This window comes from Rhinatrema bivittatum, chromosome 6 (genome assembly GCF_901001135.1).
Source record: "Rhinatrema bivittatum chromosome 6, aRhiBiv1.1, whole genome shotgun sequence".
Taxonomy (NCBI): domain Eukaryota; kingdom Metazoa; phylum Chordata; class Amphibia; order Gymnophiona; family Rhinatrematidae; genus Rhinatrema; species Rhinatrema bivittatum.
In genome coordinates, this window is record NC_042620.1 from 130,353,004 (window position 1) to 130,373,281 (window position 20,278).

The window sequence follows — 20,278 nt, forward strand, 5'->3', positions numbered from 1 at the left end:
AAGAAATCTCCACCAGAGGATTATTTATTCACAAATTTCATCCAGGATATGGTGGACACCATACCCTTCACCTTGGTGACAGAGGAAGATTCAAGGCAACAAACATTGGAGGTTCTCCAATTTGTAGACCCTCCAAAGCAAGTAGTAGCCAAACCTGTCCATGACGTCCTTCTGGACCTACAACATCAGCTTTGGGAGCATCCATGCTCAGTGCCTGCTGTAAATAAAAGAATGGACACAACTTATTTGGTGCAGTCTGCTTCTGGCTACCAAAAGTCACAGCTTCCACACCAATCGGTGGTGGTAGAATCTGCACAAAAGAAGTCGAAAAGGATAAGACCACATTCCTCAACTCCCCCAGGAAAAGATCACAGATTCTTGGATTCCTTGGGAAGGAAGGTATATCAAGGAGCCATGTTAAATTCTAAAATATCTTCTTACCAATTATACATGACTCAATATCAAAGAAATCTGTGGAAACAGATGCAAGAGTTTATATTTATTTATAGATTCTTATATACCGCGGTACGTATAGTTCTACATCACCTCGGTTCACAGAGAACAATAACTTAGCAACAGGCTTTACATATAACAGGTTCTACAGGAAAAACAATAGTAGTAACAAATTTTACATATAACAGTTAATATATTATGTAATCAGTCAGATAAACAAGTTTTATATAAATAACATATACAGGAGGCCAATATATAACTCCAGTAAATACAATCACCGAATGAAGTTTTCAACGCAAGCCTATTAAAGGGCCGGATTCTAACGTTTAGATCTAGTCGAATCCACAGGTTCGCATAAGGAAGGAGGTGAAAAGGAGTAGAAGTGTGATGGGCTGAGAGCAACAGGCTAGTGGAGAAAAGAAGTAAGTAGCGCAGAGTTGGTATCAAAGTAGTTCTGTGAGGAGAAGGACACAATAAGAACATGGTGTAATTGAGCAATTATACAGAAAACTGATTCATAAGATATTTATTGATCATTGATAGAAAGCTTGTTCAAACAACCATGTTTTGAGGTTTTTTTGAAGGTTTTGTGGCAGGACTCAAGACGTAAGTCCAAAGGCATATTGTTCCACATGTTGATACCCGCTATAGAGAAGGAACGTTCTCTTGTGGATACGTGTTTTGTGTGTTTGAGAGGATGAACAGCTAATTTGGCTTGGTGGATATTTCTTATTGGTCTAGTAGATGTGTGGAAAATAAATTGATCAGTAAACCATTGCATCTCTTGGTTGTTAATTGATTTATGGATGAGAGAGAGTACTTTAAAAGTAATCCTGTACGTTACGGGAAGCCAATGTAGAAACATAAGAGCTGGGGTGATGTGTTCGTATTTTCGCATATTGGTAATTAAGCGAGCCGCTGCATTCTGCAGCATTTGCAATGGTTGAATAGTGTTTTTTGGGAGACCTAGAAGTAATGCATTGCAGTAGTCTAGTTTTGGTAAGATTGTGGCTTGAAGCACTGTCCGGAAGTCCTGAGCATGTAATAACGGTTTAATCCTTTTCAGCGTATGCAACTTAAAGAAGCCATTTTTTATAGTAGATGAGATGAAATTTTTTAAGGAAAAGTGATTGTCTATCATGACCCCAAGGCTGCGGACCTGTTGCAAATGGGGAGCATCTGCTGTAGGGATAGATGATGTGTTGACAGAGTTGTTCTTGTGCGGCGTGATAATTAGGAGTTCGGTCTTGTTAGTGTTTATTGCCAGACATTTTTCCATGAGTAGTTCTTTTATTTCAGCGAGGGCCAATTCCCAAGTTTTCATGGCATTATCCAGTGAATCCTTGATGGGGATGAGAATCTGCACATCGTCAGCATAGATAAAATGGCAGAGGTCTAATTTAAGCAGAAGTTTACAAAGAGGAGACAGATAAACGTTGAAAAGTGTAGATGACAGTGAGGACCCTTGTGGGACACCTTGTGATAGCCTTCTGGGATTTGAAGTTTGGAGTCCCATCTTGACACTGTATGTCCTGTCTTTCAGGAAGGATTGGATCCAGCATAAGGCTGTGCCAGTGATGCCAATTTGTGAGAGGAGAGAGAAGAGGGTATTGTGGTTTACAGTGTCAATCGCTGACGAGATATCAAGAAGCGCCAGCAGATAGGAGTGGCCAGAATCCAAGGTTTTTATAATGGAGTCTGAAAGAGATATAAGCAAGGTTTCAGTGCTATGATTCTTCCTGAATCCATATTGTGAAGGGAAGAGTAGTTTATTTTCATCTAGAAATTCTGTGAGTTGCTTGTTTATGACTTTTTCTAGGGTTTTTGATAACGGTAGATTTGAGACTGGCCTATAGTTTGCTGGTTCAGAGGGATCAAGATCAGATTTTTTAAGCGTGGGCTTTATAATGGCGTGTTTAAGTTGCGAAGGAAAAACTCCATCTGTTATGGATTTGTTGATGATGTTAGCAATCGCGGGTGCAATCCTAGTAGGAATAGAAAGGAGAGTTTTTGTTGGCATTATATCAATTGGGTGTAAAGCTGGTTTGATTTTTTTTAGTATTGCTTCAAGTTCTGATGCCGTTGATGTTTCAAAATTTGTTAGCATGGGTGAGTTCTTTGTGGTGTTTGTGGGCAATAGACTTACCGGCAGCAACGGTGAGGTAAATCGAGCCATGATATTAGTGATCTTGTCCTGGAAGATCACTAATTTCTCACATTTATTTATATCCTCATTTTCTGAGTAGGTGTTAATTGAGGGGGAAATAATATTAGAGACGTATTGGAATAGGGCCCGTGGATTGAATTGGTATTGATGAATTTTTGTTGTGTAGAAGTTTTTCTTGGCTTCATCCGTTGATTTACGATACTTGTGGAGTAGGGATTTAAATTTTTGTAGATGAGTTGAGTCTTGGTTTCTGAGCCATTTCTTTTCCAGTTTACGGAGTTCGCGTTTCATATTTCTGAGGTCCGTGGAGTACCATGGTTTTTTTATCTTTCCTCTCTGAATTGATCTCTTTTGTAATTAAAGGGCAGAGTCTATTAGCAATGCTGCTGGTGAGATGGTGCCAGGACTGACAAGCAGAGTTGGCATCAGTGAGATCTAATTTGTGGAGATCATCTGTGAGGGCTTCAATGATTTCTTCCATTTGGCATTTTTTCCTGAATTCAATCGTTTTAATTTTAGGGTGTGTAGATTGGAGATTACTGTTAACTGTGCAGTTAGTGTCTACTCGGAAGTGGTCTGACCATGGTATGGGTGAGCATTGAGGGGGTTCTGTGCTGATTAAAGAGTTTGTGAATATCACATCCAGGGTATGGCCTGCATTATGCGTTGGGCCTGAGACCGATTGTTTAAATCCTATCGCTCTGAGCGTGGAGAGAATTGCTTCAAAATGTAGGTTTAGGTCACCTAGAATGATGGTGGGTATGCTGATGTTAATGTATTTGGTGATATATTCCGTGAGAGAGGAAGGGTTTTTTTCCAATATGCCTGGTGGTGCATAAATTAAGCAAATTTGAAGTTTCTTCGATTTGAATAACCCAATTTCGATCTTGTGTGGGGGTAAGCTGGATTGCAGAGAGAGTTTGAATTTCTTTTTAACAGCCAGTAGAAGGCCCCCTCCTTTCTTTTTGGGTCTTGGAATTGAGAATACGTCATAAGTCTGTTGGTAGTTGGTTAATTATTGAGATGTCCGTGCTTTTGAGCCAGGTCTCAGTTATTGCGCATATGTCTAGGGACTCATCGGAAAGGATGTCTCCTAATAGAATGGCTTTTTTTTTAGTAGTGATTGTGTGTTAAGTAGAAGTATAGAGAATGTCATTAAACCCATGATTTGCGTGAAGGGAGAAGTCATGATAGGGATGAGAGATCTGTAATATGAATTAATTGTCTTTGTTCTCATAGTATTGTATGTGAAGTTAGAGTATTTGAGAACTGGAATGTGGGAGATTAGCATGGTGAAATTGTAGTTCCAAGTGATATCAGTCACTGTAAGTGAGTGTTTAAATGTGGATCAAACTTCAATCGTGGAAGAGACAGATTATGAGTTTGTTTAATTGCTGTGTACTAGGGGGTTTTTGTCTGTTGTTGGTTGAGTGCTGCATTGTGTGTTGGTAGCATTAAAAGTTGTTAAAACGTTGCGTGTTATGCAGCAGGTCAGTGACTAGATCACTGTGATTGTTGTACGTGCTTTTGTCTGGTGTAGAAGGGCCTTACCCCGATAGGCTCAAGTGTCAGTCGCGTGGATCCCTCTCCCAGCTCCTGCAGCCGTCAGTGGTGATTCCCTCTGTGTAGTTGTAGCAGCGAAATGGCTCTTCAGATCGCACCTTTAACTGCGTTGTCGGCGTCGAGGCCACCTGGGTGGGGAGTGTTCTTCACTAACCTTCCCCCGGCGGGGCTCGGCGCCGATCGCGCAGGTCTTCCCCGGTGGCGGCAGCAGCAAGGCAGAGGAAATGGCGCCGGGCTGAGGAGGATTTAAAGCCCCTCTGGGCTTGCTGTGATTGGAGGCTTGGTTCGGCAGCGGGCGGGGCTTCCGTTCTCGGCGCGGTTTTTGTTTTTAAATTCCTGCCGCTTTTTTTAGTTTTTTACACAGTGAATTTCACTGCGTTGTCGGCGTTGAGGCCGCCTGGGTGGGGAGTGTTCTTCACTAACCCACAGCAACATCAAGAAGCAGCCCAGGCAATTATCCAAAAAGGACTAGAGGCGGCAAGCACGAAGTCCGTGCTGCCTATGATGGCTTTGAAACAGCATTCAGAGTGGCTGCATCTGGAATAAGTGCAAGACGATGGGCATGGCTTAAAGCCTCGGACCTCAGGCCTGAAGTCCAAGAAAAATTAGTTGACCTCCCATGTCTTGGCGATAACCTTTTTGGTTCCAAGGTACAAGATGCGGTTGCTCAATTGAAAGAACATACAGAAACCCTGTGACAACTTTCATTGATTCCGCAGGATCCAGCTACACAGTCAACTCGTAGGCCTCAAAGAAAAGAACCTAGAAGGCCCTTCTATCGACAGAGGCGTTATTACCCTCCAACGTCAAGGGGCAGATCTTCTAGCCGCAACAAAGAGCTCAGTCCAGACAACCTAGGACGGCTAGGCCTCAACCTCCGCCACAGACGGAACCGGCTGCTGGCTTTTGAGGCCTTTCCCAGAGACCGAAGCCATCTCTCCAATCGTCATCCAGAGCTTCCAGTAGGAGGTCGAGTATCCTCCTTTTACAACTATTGGTTACAAATAACAGACCAATGGGTACTTGCAATAATATCTTGAGGTTATCAACTCAATTTCCTCTCAATTCCAAGAGATTCTCCTCAGAGACCTCTTTCTCTAAGCGAAAATCACATAATCCGATTACAAGTAGAATTATCCACCCTTCTGAGAGCCAGAGCTGTAGAGCCGGTGCCCCAGACTCAGCAGGGCAGAGGATTCTATTCCAGTTATTTTCTCATTCCAGAGAAAACCGGAGGCCTACATCCCATCCTAGACCTCAGAAATCTCAACTAATTTCTGAAGAAAAAAAAATTCAGGATGGTTTCTCTAGGAACCATGCTTCCACTTCTTCAGACAGGAGATTGGCTTTGTTCTCTGGATCTTCAAGACACTTACGCTCACATTCCAATATTTCCCCCTCATCCAAGTATCTGCGCTTCATGGTAGGCCATCAACATTTCCAGTACAGAGTACTACCATTCGGACTTGCTTCTGCTCCCAGAGTATTCACCAAATGTCTGGCAGTACTAGCAGCACACTTACACAAAGAAAGTGTACATGTCTTTCCCTACTTAGACGACTGGCTCATCAGAAGTCAATCTCAACAAGGAGCTCTGGATTCTCTCAGTCGAAAAATTACTCTAATTCATTCCATGGGTTTTCTCATCAATTATCAAAAGTCCCATCTCATTCCGTCTCACCAGCTTCAATTCATAGGAGCAGAATTGAACACCATACTTTCAAAAGCTTTTCTACCCGAGGATCAGGCAGACAAACTTTCCCTATTGGCAAACTCGATTCACTCATAGAAAAAAGCAACAGCTCATCAGTTTCTAACCTTGCTAGGTCACATGGCATCCACAGTTCATGTCACTCCTATGGCAACGTTAACTATGAGGGTAACTCAATGGACTTTAAGATCACAATGGATCCAAGCCAATTCAAGTAACCCACCAGCTACGTTATTCTCTACTTTGGTGGGCGAACAAGGACAATTTGCGCAAGAGCCTTCCCTTCCAGCAGCCAGTCCCACAGATAACTTTAACTACAGATGCATCCACCTTGGGATGGGGAGCTTACATAAACAATCTCCAAACCCAGGGTACTTGGACAAAACTCGAAGCAACATTTTAAACCAATTTCCTGGAACTTCGAGCTATACGTTATGCTCTGCATGCGTTCAAGGACTGCTTTTCACACAAGACTATTTTGATCCAAACGGGGACAACACAGTAGCCATGTGGTACATCAACAAACGGGGAGGTACAGGCTCGTATCTCCTTTGTGAAGAAGCTGCACAAATTTGGGACTGGGCCCTGACACAATGTTTCTCCGGGCCACTTATCTGGCAGGCATTCACAACATAGTGGCGGATCGACTCAGTCGTCAGTTCCAACCACACGAATGGTCCCTGGATCCCTTAGTAGCGACCAGGATATTTCAACGTTGGGGACAACTGACAATAGACCTCTTTGCGTCACGCCTGAATCACAAAGTGGACAAATTCTGCGCTCTGCACAGATAGAATCACCATCTAGCCAAGGACGCCTTTGCTCGCCCTTGGAACTCAGGCCTTCTATACGCGTATCCTCCGATACCGCTCATAACCAAAACTCTAGTGAAGCTACAACAGGACAAGGGGTCCATGATACTCATGGCCCCGTATTGGACGCGACAAGTATGGTTTCCCACACTTCTAGACCTCTCGATCAGAGAACCAATTCGCCTGGGTGTAGCTCCCACTCTCATAACTCAGGATCAGGGTCGGTTGCGCCATTCCAACTTTCAATCCCTATCCCTGACAGCATGGATGTTGAAAGCTTGATTTTACAACCACTCAATCATTCAACCCAATGTATCTTGAGTGCTTATAGCTTCACGTATTCACGCACAATTCAGTAAGTAAAATGTGCAGCCAAGCCGCACATTTTACTTTCAGAAATTAGCACCTACCCAAAGGTAGGCGCTAATTTCTTCAGGCACCGGGAAAGTGCACAGAAAAGCAGTAAAAACTGCTTTTCTGTGCACCCTCCGACTTAATATCATGGCGATTATAAAGTCGGAGGTCCCAAAGGCTAAAAAATGTAAAAAAGAAAAAAAAAAATTTGAAGTCGGCCGGTGGCTGTCGGGTCGAAAACCGGACATTCAATTTTGTTGGCGTCCGGTTTCCGAGCCCATGGCTTTCAGCGGGCTCGAGAACAGACGCCGGCAAAATTGAGCGTCGGCTGTCAAACATGCTGACAGCTGCCGCTCCTTTTGCCCGTTTCTACTGCCGGGCCTCATTTAAATACTGTATCGGGCGCACAGGCGAGTGGTCTGTGCGCGCACTGGGAGAGCGGGCATTCGCTCTCCCAGTCCCAGTTCTTACAAACTGTCAAGTTAAGTTCAGACTAAAATTCTGCTTTTTCTGCATAACAATGATTGTTTAAAATAATATTTGGTTACCTATGATTATAATAATAGGGGACGCATAGTCCTAAAATGTTATGAGTGACATGCAAAGCAGTACATTAATACACTGCATACCCCACACTTGAGGCGTTTTGAACATAGCCCTAGTGAAATATATGAGGTTTCCACATAAAAAAAACCTATATATAAATAATATATTCAGCATTTTCCACGTTGGTGTTTCTGTATTACAAGAATTTGAGTATACACCAGTGTAACACAGTTTTTTGTTTTAATATGTAAAGCAGCCGGCGCCGAGACCCACCGGGGTAAGGCCCTAATCGCACCCTTGCCCCCGGCGGCCCCCAGCGCCGACCACGCGGCACGGAGCCGCGATCTGAGGCGCCACCCTCAGCCCTCCTCCGGGCCGCGAAGCAGCCAATCCCAGCCCGCACAGCCGCCAATAGCAGCAGGGCCAGGAGCCCTTTAAAGCGACCACGACGCCGTGAATCAGCCTCTTACCTGCTACAGCCAGCGTCCCCGACCGTGCGAGGCCTGCGCAGCCGGCGCAGAGACCCACCGGGGTAAGGCCCTAATCGCACCCTTGCCCCCGGCGGCCCCCAGCGCCGACCACGCGGCACGGAGCCGCGATCTGAGGCGCCACCCTCAGCCCTCCTCCGGGCCGCGAAGCAGCCAATCCCAGCCCGCACAGCCGCCAATAGCAGCAGGGCCAGGAGCCCTTTAAAGCGACCGCGACGCCGTGAATCAGCCTCTTACCTGCTACAGCCACGTCCCCGACCGTGCGAGGCCTGCGCAGCCGGCGCCGAGACCCACCGGGGTAAGGCCCTAATCGCACCCTTGCCCCTGGCGGCCCCCAGCGCCGACCACGCGGCACGGAGCCGCGATCTGAGGCGCCACCCTCAGCCCTCCTCCGGGCCGCGAAGCAGCCAATCCCAGCCCGCACAGCCGCCAATAGCAGCAGGGCCAGGAGCCCTTTAAAGCGACCACAACGCCTAGGTGTCACACGCCGTGCGTCGCACGCCGAAGGGGAGCACGACAAAGGGGCTTGCCCCTTTGTCTCGCCCCTTCGGCGTAGCCCCGAGGAGCCCCGTTAACCTTCCAGTGAGTTCCTGCAAATTAACAAAGCCCCCATGCAGACAACACCACCCACCTGGGCATAACTACAGCTACCTGAAACTTCACCAGCCTACAACCACACTATCGAAGCCTAGTCTCAAGGTGGACCGGCACTGTCCGTTTTTATAGCCCAGAGACCAACGACAGCAAAGTGCATTGCATACCCCATCACAGGTGCCCAGCAACGGAGCAACGGAGAATGAGCATGATGTGTTTGTTGGATCATCCCAATAAGTAAGCTACCTATCTGCACGTTTTAACACTGTTTCTGGCACTACTGCACTCTGTGACACACTGACTCTGGGACACACCGGGACTTTTTGATCGTACTATTCGCACCTCTGCTTTCTTCACACTGGAACAAATTTATATCACATGTGCTTCAGTACCTGTTCTTTTAAGTGCCACTCTTGCTTGAATTGCCTTATTACTACTGCCCACTGGGATATATTTTCCTCAATTGCAGTTTGTTTGTTTTTTTAGTAAAATTGTCTCCCTTATATGTGCTATGTGCCATCTTCCCATCCCTATATCTTACCACCCCCACCTGCGTAAAACCTTCCCTTTCCATACACATCCCCCCATCTCCCGGAAATCATTAATTCCAATCATGATCTCCCCTTTCACCCAATTTCTAGGCCTTGCATCTCTAGCTATTACCTTAATCAATGTACAATCCATACTCAAAAAAGCCCCCATTCTCCATGATCTGCTATCTGATGACAATCCTGATATATGCGCCATTACTGAATCATGGCTAAAAGATTCAGACCACGTTTTCCTTAACCAGTTACCCCACCAAACCTACAACATTATTTCTATCCCCAGACCCAAGAAACGAGGTGGAGGGCTACTCCTGGCCACTAAAAAACACCTTAACCTTAAACTCCAACCCACCTCCCCACCCCCCAAACTGGAAATTGGGTTACTCAAATCCAACACCCTTCAAGTCTGCCTCATTTATGCCCCCCCTGGCCTTCTGGAGCATGACCCCTCTCCTCTTATTGAGCTCCTTGTAGACAATATCAAGCCTGATATCCCTGCAATTATCCTCGGAGACTTCAACCTCCACATGGATGCTAACCCCAAATCCTCTGCCTGTGATGCCCTCCTGATCTCCCTCTCAGCACTAGGATTCAAACAGACTATTACTACCCCGACGCACAAAGCAGGTCACAGCCTTGACCTTATCTTTGTCAATTCCCACATCTCAATTCCCAACTCCCCCATTGCCACCCCTGTCCCTTGGTCCGACCACTATATCATTAATACCACCTGCACACTCAACACCCGCCCCTGTACCCCACACACACAAAAAAAAACGATCACCTTTCGAAGACCCTGCCCCCCTGAGGCCATATCCCAAGCGATCGAAACAGCCACCAAGACCCTAGACCTTTCAAGTCCGGATGCAGCCCTCCACTCTTGGAATAATATCACCTCCACCATAGCCGAGGAATTATGCCCTTTGATCCACAAAGAAATCCCCCCTCAGAAAGATAAAAAACCATGGTACAACAATGATCTAAAAATACTCAAGCAGACCCTTAGATCCAAGGAGCGCATCTGGCGTCGGCTACCCACACACACACACACTACAAAATACAAACAGACCCTACACAACTACCGTCAAGCCACCCTCAAAGCCAAACGTGACTTCTATTCAGCTAGAATCCATGACTATCAATTTAATTCAAGTGCCCTCTTTTCCTATGTTGCTGATCTCACAAAGCCCTCCCTTCCCACACCCCATGAAAGCAACCCCATGGAAAAATGTGAAGAGCTCGCAAAGTATTTCCACAATAAAATTGCAAACATCATCAAGCGCTTCCTCCCTACGCCTATCCATACCCCTTTGCTCCCTATCCACAATGGCCCAATGCTGAAATCACTAGACCTTACATCCATATCAGATATAGTGTCTATCCTAAAAAAGATAAAACCAGCATCCCATATAGCAGACACTATCCCCACAAAAACCCTCCTCTCTATTCCCACCTCTATTGCTAAATCCTTAGCTGACATAATAAACTGCTCGTTAGCATCGGGCATGGTCCCAGACCCACTCAAAATTGCGGTCGTCAAACCCCTCCTCAAAAAACCATCCCTCAACCCCTCTGACCCAGCAAACTATCGTCCTATATCCAACCTCCCCCTGATTGCCAAAGTACTTGAGAAAGGTAGTCAATTCCCAAATTTCAGACTTCCTCGAGGACCACCACATTTTACATCCATCTCAATTTGGGTTCCGCAAGGAGCGTAACACAGAAAATCTCCTGCTAGCAATCACCAACACCATACTCATAGGTATGGGCCAAGGGACATCCTTTCTCCTCGCAATCCTTGATATCTCAGCTGCCTTCGATACAGTCAATCACCAAATCCTACTTTCCCTACTAGCAGAAATAGGCATCGCAGGCACTGCCTTATCTTGGTTCTCCTCATACCTCGCCAATAGAGAATACATAGTAAAAATTGACAAAGCTGAGTCTTCTCACATCCCCCTCACACAAGGAGTTCCTCAGGGGTCCTCACTCTCTTCTACTCTGTTCAATATTTATATACTGCCCCTCTGCCACCTGCTCTCTGACCTAGGATTGAACTTTTTCTTATATGCCGACGACGTTCAAATCCTCATTCCTATCCAAAATACTCTAAATGAAACCCTTCAACTATGGGACTCCCATCTTACATCCATCAATTCTCTCCTCTCCAACCTCCACCTTGCCCTCAATGCTTCTAAAACTGAGATACTCATAATATCTAATCAACCTGAACTTACCCTCCCCAATATTACATCCTCCCCCCACGTCTCATCTCCAACTGTCAGAGACCTTGGCATCGAACTTGACCAGCGCCTCGATTTCAAAGCCCACATTAAATCCCTTCTTAAGGGAGGCTTTTACAAGCTTCACATCATGAAAAAGCTAAAACCACTACTCCACACACAAGATTTCCGTCTAGTCTTGCAGACCACTATCCTTTCCAAAGTGGATTACTGCAATTCCCTCCTCCTTGGCCTTCCAGAGTCGACCATCAAACCCCTACAAATCCTGCAGAACGCCATGGCAAGAATCCTAACGAACACACGAAAAAGAGACCACATCACCCCCATACTGAAGGACCTTCACTGGTTACCCATTTCTTTCCGTATACAGTATAAAACCCTCACCATACTACACAACCTCCTCTACAAACCCAACCCCTGGCTCAAGGACTCACCCCACTTCCGCATAACCAACCGTCCTACCAGATCCTCCCACGCAGGTACCCTACATACCCCCTCCCTCAAAATCGCCCATCTCACCTCCACGAGAGAAAGGGCCTTTACCATAGCGGGCCCTTCACTCTGGAATACTCTCCCTACCTTTCTCCGCCTTGAACCCTGCCTGGCCACCTTCAAAAAAGGCATAAAAACGTGGCTTTTCAGAAAGGCCTACCCGGAAACCAACCAAACCTAAACATTTCCACATAATCTACCCCGAAACCAACCAAACCTATACATTCCCACATAATCCCCCCCCCCACTCAGATTCCCAGCCTCCATCCCCCCCACCCCCCCCGCCCTTTTCCCCCCCCCCCCCCCTCCTAAGGCTTTCCCTTTTTTCCCTTTTTTCCCCCTCCTTAGGCCTTTTTTTCCCCCCCTCCTTAGGCTTTTCCCCCCTCCCAAGGCTTTCCCTTTCGCCTCTCCTTGCCCGCCCTTCCCCTTTTATCTTCCTACAATTTTACAAAATTGTTCAATTTAGTCCGATATAATCAATCCTATGCTAATTGTCACTAATGTAAATATTCCTTTTTCTGTAAATAAGTTCCTTTTATTTCTTATGTTAACGGTTGTTTTTTATACTCTCACTCATACTACCTATCTTTCCCTCTCTTCTTCCTGTCTCCCTTACCCCCCCCCCCCCCCTTTCTGGCCTGCTCCCATCCCCCGGCCCCCTGTTCATTGTAATTTCCTCCTTTAACTGAGTTACTTGTAAACCGGCGTGATGTGCCTCACGAACGTCGGTATATTAAAAGTTGTTAAATAAATAAATAAATAAACATGGAGTTCTCTTCACATCTTTGCAGTTCATTACTGTTTGGACAAAGAAGGACGACAAGATTCCTACGGACAATCTGTCTTAAAGAACTTGTTTCCAATTTAATTCCCAACTCCTTCTACATCCAACCTGCTGTGATCTTCAGCTGCCTCATTTTCACCAACAATACTTCAGTGTTGCTTCACTACAAAATGACTCGGCCTCTAGCTTGCTAATCACCCATATGTGAGGACTAGCATCCTGCTTGTCCTGGGATAAATCAAAATTGCTTACCTTGTAATAGGTGTTATCCCAGGACAGCAGGATGTAGTCCTCACGAAACTCACCCGCCACCCCGTGGAGTTGGGTCCGATACATTTTATTTTAATTTTGCTAAAGCTTATTGCTACATACAAGACTGAAGAGAGACCCCTGTGGCAGAGAATATCATGGCATGCTGGGCATGCTCAGTGGCCTCACAGGGCCAGTCAAACATTTCTAGAAACTTTGTCAGAAAGTTTTCCGTACCAGGGCTCCATCAATGATGTCACCCATATGTGAGGACTACATCCTGCTGTCCTGGGATAACACCTATTGCAAGGTAAGCAATTTTGCTTTACTGGCCAAATTTATGGGTTTTCCAAAGTAAGCTGCTAAAAATTTAGATAGGTTTTTCTTTGTAGCTATACTAACATAGTATTTCTTTTTTCTTAGTTACTGAATGGATTGATCAATGTTGGCAGTATAGATTGTCAAAAGTATTATTCCCTATGCCAACAAGAAAACGTGCAGGCATATCCTGAAATTCGACTGTTCCCCGACAAATCAAGAACAGCTCAACAGTATTAGTGAGTATTACAGCCGTCCTTTATTTTATTTATTGAAAAGGTTTTATAATCTGCAATCTCCTACAATCGATCAATGCAGAGTACATTACATCCACAATATTAAAATACAGTACTGTATAACACAATGAATATAGCACACACTTACAAATTAAAAGCTTCAATGAAATAGTGCTTACACCTGCTTCCTATAAATTTTAATATCATTAATGTACCACAGCTCTTTCAATAGCACATTCTCTTGTTCACTAAAGCCAAAATGTGCTTAGACCCATACTAAAAGATTGACAAAACTGTTTCTTTATGGGACAAAACTATTACTAAAGTAATAGATACTGTTGCCCCTATTAAATCCATTACACCCCACCAGAATCAGTGTGTCTTGGTATACAGAGGCCTTAAAAGACGATGAAAAAAGCATTAAGATGTCATGAGCGCCGGTGGAAGAAAAAAGCCTATCCCAATGAACAAAGAACATAAGCACATGCCATACTGGGTTAGACCAAGGGTCCATCAAGCCCAGCATCCTGTCTCCAACAGTGGCCAATCCAGGCCATAAGAACCTGGCAAGTACCCAAAAACTGTCTATCCCATGTTACTGTTGCTGGTAATAGTAATAGTAGTGACTATTTTCTAAGTCAACTTAATAGCAGGTAATGGACTTCTCCTCCAAGAATTTATCCAATCCTTTTTTAAACACAGCTACACTAACTGCACTAACCACATCCCCTGGCAACAAATTCCAGAGTTTAATTGTGTGTTGAGTGAAAAGAAGCCTTTATTGCTTTTCTGCAAAAATGTAGGAAAGAAATTAACAAAACAGAAAAAGCATATAATGCAAGACAAATTCAATCAGCTTAAGGGATCCCTGCTATATTGTTCAATATTGTCAAATCTTTGACTACTTTAAAATCTACTACTGATGACCATGTCAATCAGAATTACTGTAATAAAATTGCTTGTTTTTTCTCAGAAAAAGTTCATATCATTAAAGAATTTACCAGTCTTCCAAAGCCAACTCTCAATATGACAAACACTGAGGTTAAATGATCTACATTTTATATCGTTGGAATTGCTACAATTGAAAAAATAATAAATTGAATTCATCATTTAATTCTTTGAATCTGTCAACTGCTCTATTAAAATTATCAAAAAATCTCTATAAATACATCATGCAAATGGTCAGTCTGTCTCTTACATCAGGGAATTTGCCAAGCTCCCTAAAGCATGCTTCTGTCACTCCAGTTCTAAAAGAACAATCGAGTAATGCACTAGATTACACTAATTTTAGACGCATTTCCTCTCTGCTCATATTGGCAAAAATAATTGAATCAGTTGTACTGTACTAGTTAACAGATTTCCTGAGTGACAACACCAAATGTAATTAAAATATTAAGTCCAAACCAACATGGCTTCAGACATGGTTATAACACCAAAACTTTTTTGCTCTCGTCATTTGATACTGTCATTTGAGGTTTTGATTCCAATATTGATTATATACTCATATTGCTGGATATAAAAGCCACCTTTGACACTCTGGATCATAGTATTCTATTGGTGCACTTGGAATCCATAGGCATTTCTGGCTCTGTGCTGAAATGGTTTAGCTCCTTTCTATCGGATTGTATGCAACAAATTCAGATTGGTCAATACCAATCAGAATATTTATTTATTTATTTATTTATTTATTTATTTAGAACTTTTATATACCAACATTCATGTACAAAATTACATATCACATCGGTTTACATCGAAACGAGAATCGCATGAAAGAATGTATTACATTAAACAAGGGAAACAAGAACTGGGATCAACATTGCAAGGAAATGCCACGCTCATCCTGCGAACAAGAAACTGAAAAACACACATTTCCTGGAAATACATAACAGGGGATCTAATCAAACTTTGCTAGAATCTGAAGAATATGAAGATGAAAGGGGCAAAACATGTGAACTGGGTAGGAATGGACAAAAAGGTAAATTAACAGGGTGATGGGAAAAGGTGGAGACAATAGGCCAGAGGATGATAGCAGATTTACTAACATGGGGGATAGAGGGATGCATAGCCTGCCAGCAAGTTATGCCTTGATCAGAGCACGAAAAGCTTGATTAACTATGTCAGTCCAGTTGTTAGGTGTAGAGATGGTTCATCTGAGTTAGGGAAAAGCTTGACCGAACAGCCATGTTTTGAGTCTTTTTTTGAAGGTTGTCAGGCATCTTTCTTGCCGGAGATCCCGGGGGAGAGCATTCCATTGCGGAGGGCCAGCTGTGGAAAGAGCTCGTTTCCTTAAAGAAGATTTGGCAGGTGGGGCGTAGAGATAATTCCCTGTACGTACCCGGATCAGTCCAGACCTTGGGTTGAGCCTCCTTTCCAACAGGTGGAGACAGACTAAAACTGAAAAGGTGCCCTATATGAGGACATAGCCCATCCTGTAACCCTTCAGTATTTGTCTGTCTCCCAGCAGGTGGATCAGCTCAGCCTTCGGTCTCCTGATTCAGCTAGTTAGCTGGCTATCCTTCTATTTTTCGAATCAAGCAAGTACTTAATCTTATAAAAATAATAAAGTAGATCCCTTAGGATTTTTTTCTTGTACAGGAGACGGTGCCATCTCCTAGCTCTTGCCGGACTCAGGTGGGCTTAGCCCCTTGTGCGCTGCATAGCTTGAGTCCGTCTGTGCTTCCCGGTGTGGGGATCGAGACTGGTGGTCCAGTTCACATCTCCCCCTCCTCTGGCTGCCATGGGGACTGATAGCCCTAGTGCTGTGCTCAGTTTAAAAAAAAAAAAAGTTTTAAAAGTGAAATAGTTAACTTTCCTGAGCATTTTAAAATTATTCTTTCTAATTTTATTTTTCAGTGTTCATTGGGCTCAAACCGGCAGCCAGACAGGCAGGAGTCAGCAGGTTTCTCCCCTGCTTCACTCCTGCTGGCGGGCTGCCAATAATTTTTTTTTCAGACTTTTTTTTCTCTTCAGTGCGGCTCTTCTAATGCCTCGGCCGGCAGCCTGCCTTGTTGTGGGCTGCCCTCTTCGTGTTTTTCGCGGGAGAGACTTTGCTCTGCCTGCCTGCCGGGTGGGGAAGGCCCCTCCTCGGCAGGGCAGGCAAATTTAGCCCAGGGATCGAATCTCCAACGTATGGCCAGACAGTTTCCGGGTCGGCAAAGCCCGGGAACGGTGGCCATCTTGGATTTTTCGTCAGCTCCTGTTTCAGAGCTGCCTGGGGCTGGGGAGCCGAATTATTTGGAGCTACCTCCCAATTTAAGCCCCGAGGCCCCCCCAGGACGTGGTCCCTCACCCCCCGCCCCCCCTGGGAATTCCAGGACCCATTTTTCTCTGGAATTTGTCTTGCTTATGCATAAATCCTACCTAGCTAGCCTGCAGGAGGAGGGGGAAGCCCCCCTGACCCCCCCCCCCCCCAGCAAAAATTCCTCGCTCCGCGCCGTTGACTTGTGGCCCGGCTGCGGAACCCCAGCGGTCCCTTCGGGTGCGGGTGGTCTCGGGTGTGCGACCCTCTTGACCCCCCCCCCCATGGACCCGGTTCTCCTGGACCCCGACCTCCTTTCTGATTCCGCAGCAATCCTCCTTCCCCTAGAAGGGGACGACCCCAGGGCCCTCCGTATGTTCCAAAGGGAGGAGTTGGAGCCCCTCATCCCCTTTGTCCTCCAGGAATTGGGGTTGGAGGGGCCCTCTGCGGATACCCTCATGGACTCCTTGCCTAAAAATATGGACATGGTCCTGGCGGGATTCAGTGCTCCGGCAAGCGCTTTTCCATTTCATCCCATGCACAAGCTATTGCTCTTGCGAGAATGGGAGGCTCCTGAAGCTGGACTCCGGGTGGGGCGCACTATGGACAAGCTATACCCCCTCCCGGAGGACGGTTTGGAAATCTTGAGAAATCCCTCTGTGGATTCCTACGTTTCTGCGGTCACCAAACACACTACCATCCCGGTGGAGGGATCGACAGCCCTGAAGGACGGGCAGGACCGCAAGCTTGAAGCGCACATGAAACGCATTTTCGATGTCCTGGCCCTGGGGGTCCGCACGACTGCCTGCAGCAGTCTCATGTTGCGGGCAGGTCTTAGATGGACCCAACAGCTCCTCGGGGCCCAGGATCTTCCATCGGCAGAGGCGGAGTGTTTAGAAGCCATCGTCGCCTATGGGACTGATGCACTCTACGACCTCCTCCGCATCCAGGCAAAAGCGATGGCCTTGGCGGTGTCAGCTAGGCGACTCCTTTGGCTACGCAATTGGCGGGCTGACCCGTCCTCCAAGGCACGGTTGGGCTTGCTGCCCTTCAAAGGTAATTTGCTGTTTGGTGAGGACCTGGAGAAGGTCTGGACTGATCCGTGGTACTACAGGAACGAAAATTAACAGGTAAGAACTAATTTTCCTATGTTGTGCCAGAGGGCTCTGCACTATTGGTAACTTTGTTTAATATTTACTTAACACCTTTATCACTGGTATTTGAATGCCTCAGCATAAACCATAAAATTTATGTGGATAATATTCAGTTTTTTTGTACCTTTCAATACATCTGTCACTTATATCTTTATGCTTAAACTCAGTTAAAAGGTGGTTTGCACATTACAGGTTGAAATTAAACATTGCCAAGACCGAAATAATGCTATTATCGCACATACCCAGTGCAGTTAATGCTTTCCCTACTACATTTGTTTTTGATGGTTTAACAAAGCTAAAAATTTAGGCGTAATCATTGACTATCTAATTTCAAGACATTACATTTCATTATTTTATAAGATACAACTACTAAAACGTTTAAGGCCACTACTCAAACCCCTTGAATTTCGTACAGTTCTCCAATCTTTAATCCTGACAAAAATATATTATAACTTACTGTTTTTGATATATCTATTAATACATTATGTTTCATACAATTGGATCAAAATTCTGCTGCTCTGCTTTTAACAAACATCCAAAAGAGAGAACATATTTCACCTGTTTTGGCTTCTTTGCACTGGCTGCCCATTCCTTTTCGGATTCAATACAAAGTTATAATGTTGACTTTTAACTTGCTAAACAAAGACTACAGTGCTTGGCTGAGTTCTTCATTGCGTGTTTATAAACCACCTTGTCAACTAAGCTCGGCAAACAAAACTTGCTTGGTATCCCAACTTTGAAGACAGCGAGACTTAACGAATAACCGTGCTTTCTCAGTGGCCGGCCCAAAACTTCACAACATGCTTCCAGACAGTTTACGTTTGATCACTGATGTAAAGTCATTTAAGAGAGAACTTAAGACTTACTTATTTAACAAGCTTTCAGTATTAATATCTTATAAGCAGTTACCCTCCTTTATACAAGTTCCTAGGACCAGCGCTTGCAGTTTTTCTTTAAAATAGCTTAGAATTAGCAAATCACAGGCAATCTTTGTATGTTTAAAATTGAATTTTTTTTGTACTTTGTTTTTAATTACATATGGAACTTTGTAAACTGCTTTGTGCACCATTGTAGATAGTGGTATATACATTGTTTTAAATAAATAAATTCTATAGAACAGAAGCTGCATAAGAGAAAGCCCTAACCCTGGTTGTTTGCAGTTTATATTGACGTAAGAAGGCATCGTGGATTTCCTCCTGAGATCTCAATGCTCCTTGAATTTCTTATTTTATTATTGATTTAGCCAAATTGCAATTTTTTCAGCATACAGTAATTTATAAACAAGTACTACTGTTTTAAATTTGGAACGATATGTCATTGGAGGTCAATGTAATTTGATGAGCTCTTGGGTTATATGGTCTCTATGACTAACCCCACATAAGTCGTGCTGCAGCATGTTCTCAGTTGCGAAGCATGCATATATTTTTGGGTAATCCAATATATAAATCATAGTTGAAACATGCTCTGTGATTAAAACTGCTGGAGACCGCTGCTTAGTTGAATGAAGCTAGAGAATATGGGATTGGCCTACTGGCTCAGGAGACATGGTTCTTGCTTCTTTAGTGAAGCAGTATAGGGACTGCCGCAGACATAGCACTTATTCTCTCCAGAAAAGAGAGAGCTTGGAATGTCTTGTTCTGGCATTTAGTATTTAATAGGTGTTGATGTATTTTATGGTCTTCTTAAGTCAGGGTTATACTCTTCAGAACTGAGATTCTGACAAGGAACTAATTCACATGCATGTAACTGGGCCCTTGAAGTGAACCTGCTCTGAGAAGAAGCAACCATGGTTCCTATTCATACCCCAGATCAGTCCGGACGCATGGGTTTTTCATCCCTACCAGCAGATGGAGACAGAGAAGAAAAGCTTTACTTGTACTGTGCTACTTAAGATAGCATGCCACCTACAGTCCCTCAGTATTTCTCTATGTCCAGCAGACAGTAGAGATGCAAAACTTGCAATCTTATATTGGAGATGATCTACTCCCAGGGAAGTGCTAGGTGCTGTATGGGGACCATCTCCCTGGTAGAATACAGGCAGGCAAGGAGTCAATGGCCCTTAGATGTTTGCCCGATTTGTGGAGAGGAGTCTGATAGCAAGTGGTCTGGCTCCTTCGTTTCCTTCCAACCTTTCTCCCTCCGCTGCTATCCATTGTGGAACAAGTTATTTAAGGAAGTATTACTTTCACATCTATTGTTATAGGGGAGCTGTTCCTTTCATTTTCTTAAAAAGAAGAAAAAAAGTGCGGCTCCGAGCAGAGTAACGTTGTGTTACTCCAGAGGTTCTGATGTGGCAGCAGAGCTTGGCTCCTGGGGAGAGAATTGTGA

The 20,278-nt window shown here is 44.6% G+C and overlaps 1 protein-coding gene across 7 annotated transcripts in view; it reads left to right on the forward strand.

Moving 5' to 3' along the window:
* The window catches only part of DNAJC10 (DnaJ heat shock protein family (Hsp40) member C10), a 334,589-nt gene that overhangs the window by 211,501 nt on the left and 102,810 nt on the right, over positions 1 to 20,278 (forward strand). For all 7 annotated transcript variants that reach the window (XR_003857398.1, XM_029605932.1, XM_029605933.1 and 4 more), the window contains one exon: positions 13,428 to 13,561. Coding sequence is in view for 6 of the 7 variants with exons in the window: in XM_029605932.1 (XP_029461792.1) it covers positions 13,428 to 13,561 (134 nt within the window). In the remaining variant the exon portion in view is untranslated. The remainder of the gene's footprint in view (positions 1 to 13,427; positions 13,562 to 20,278) is intronic.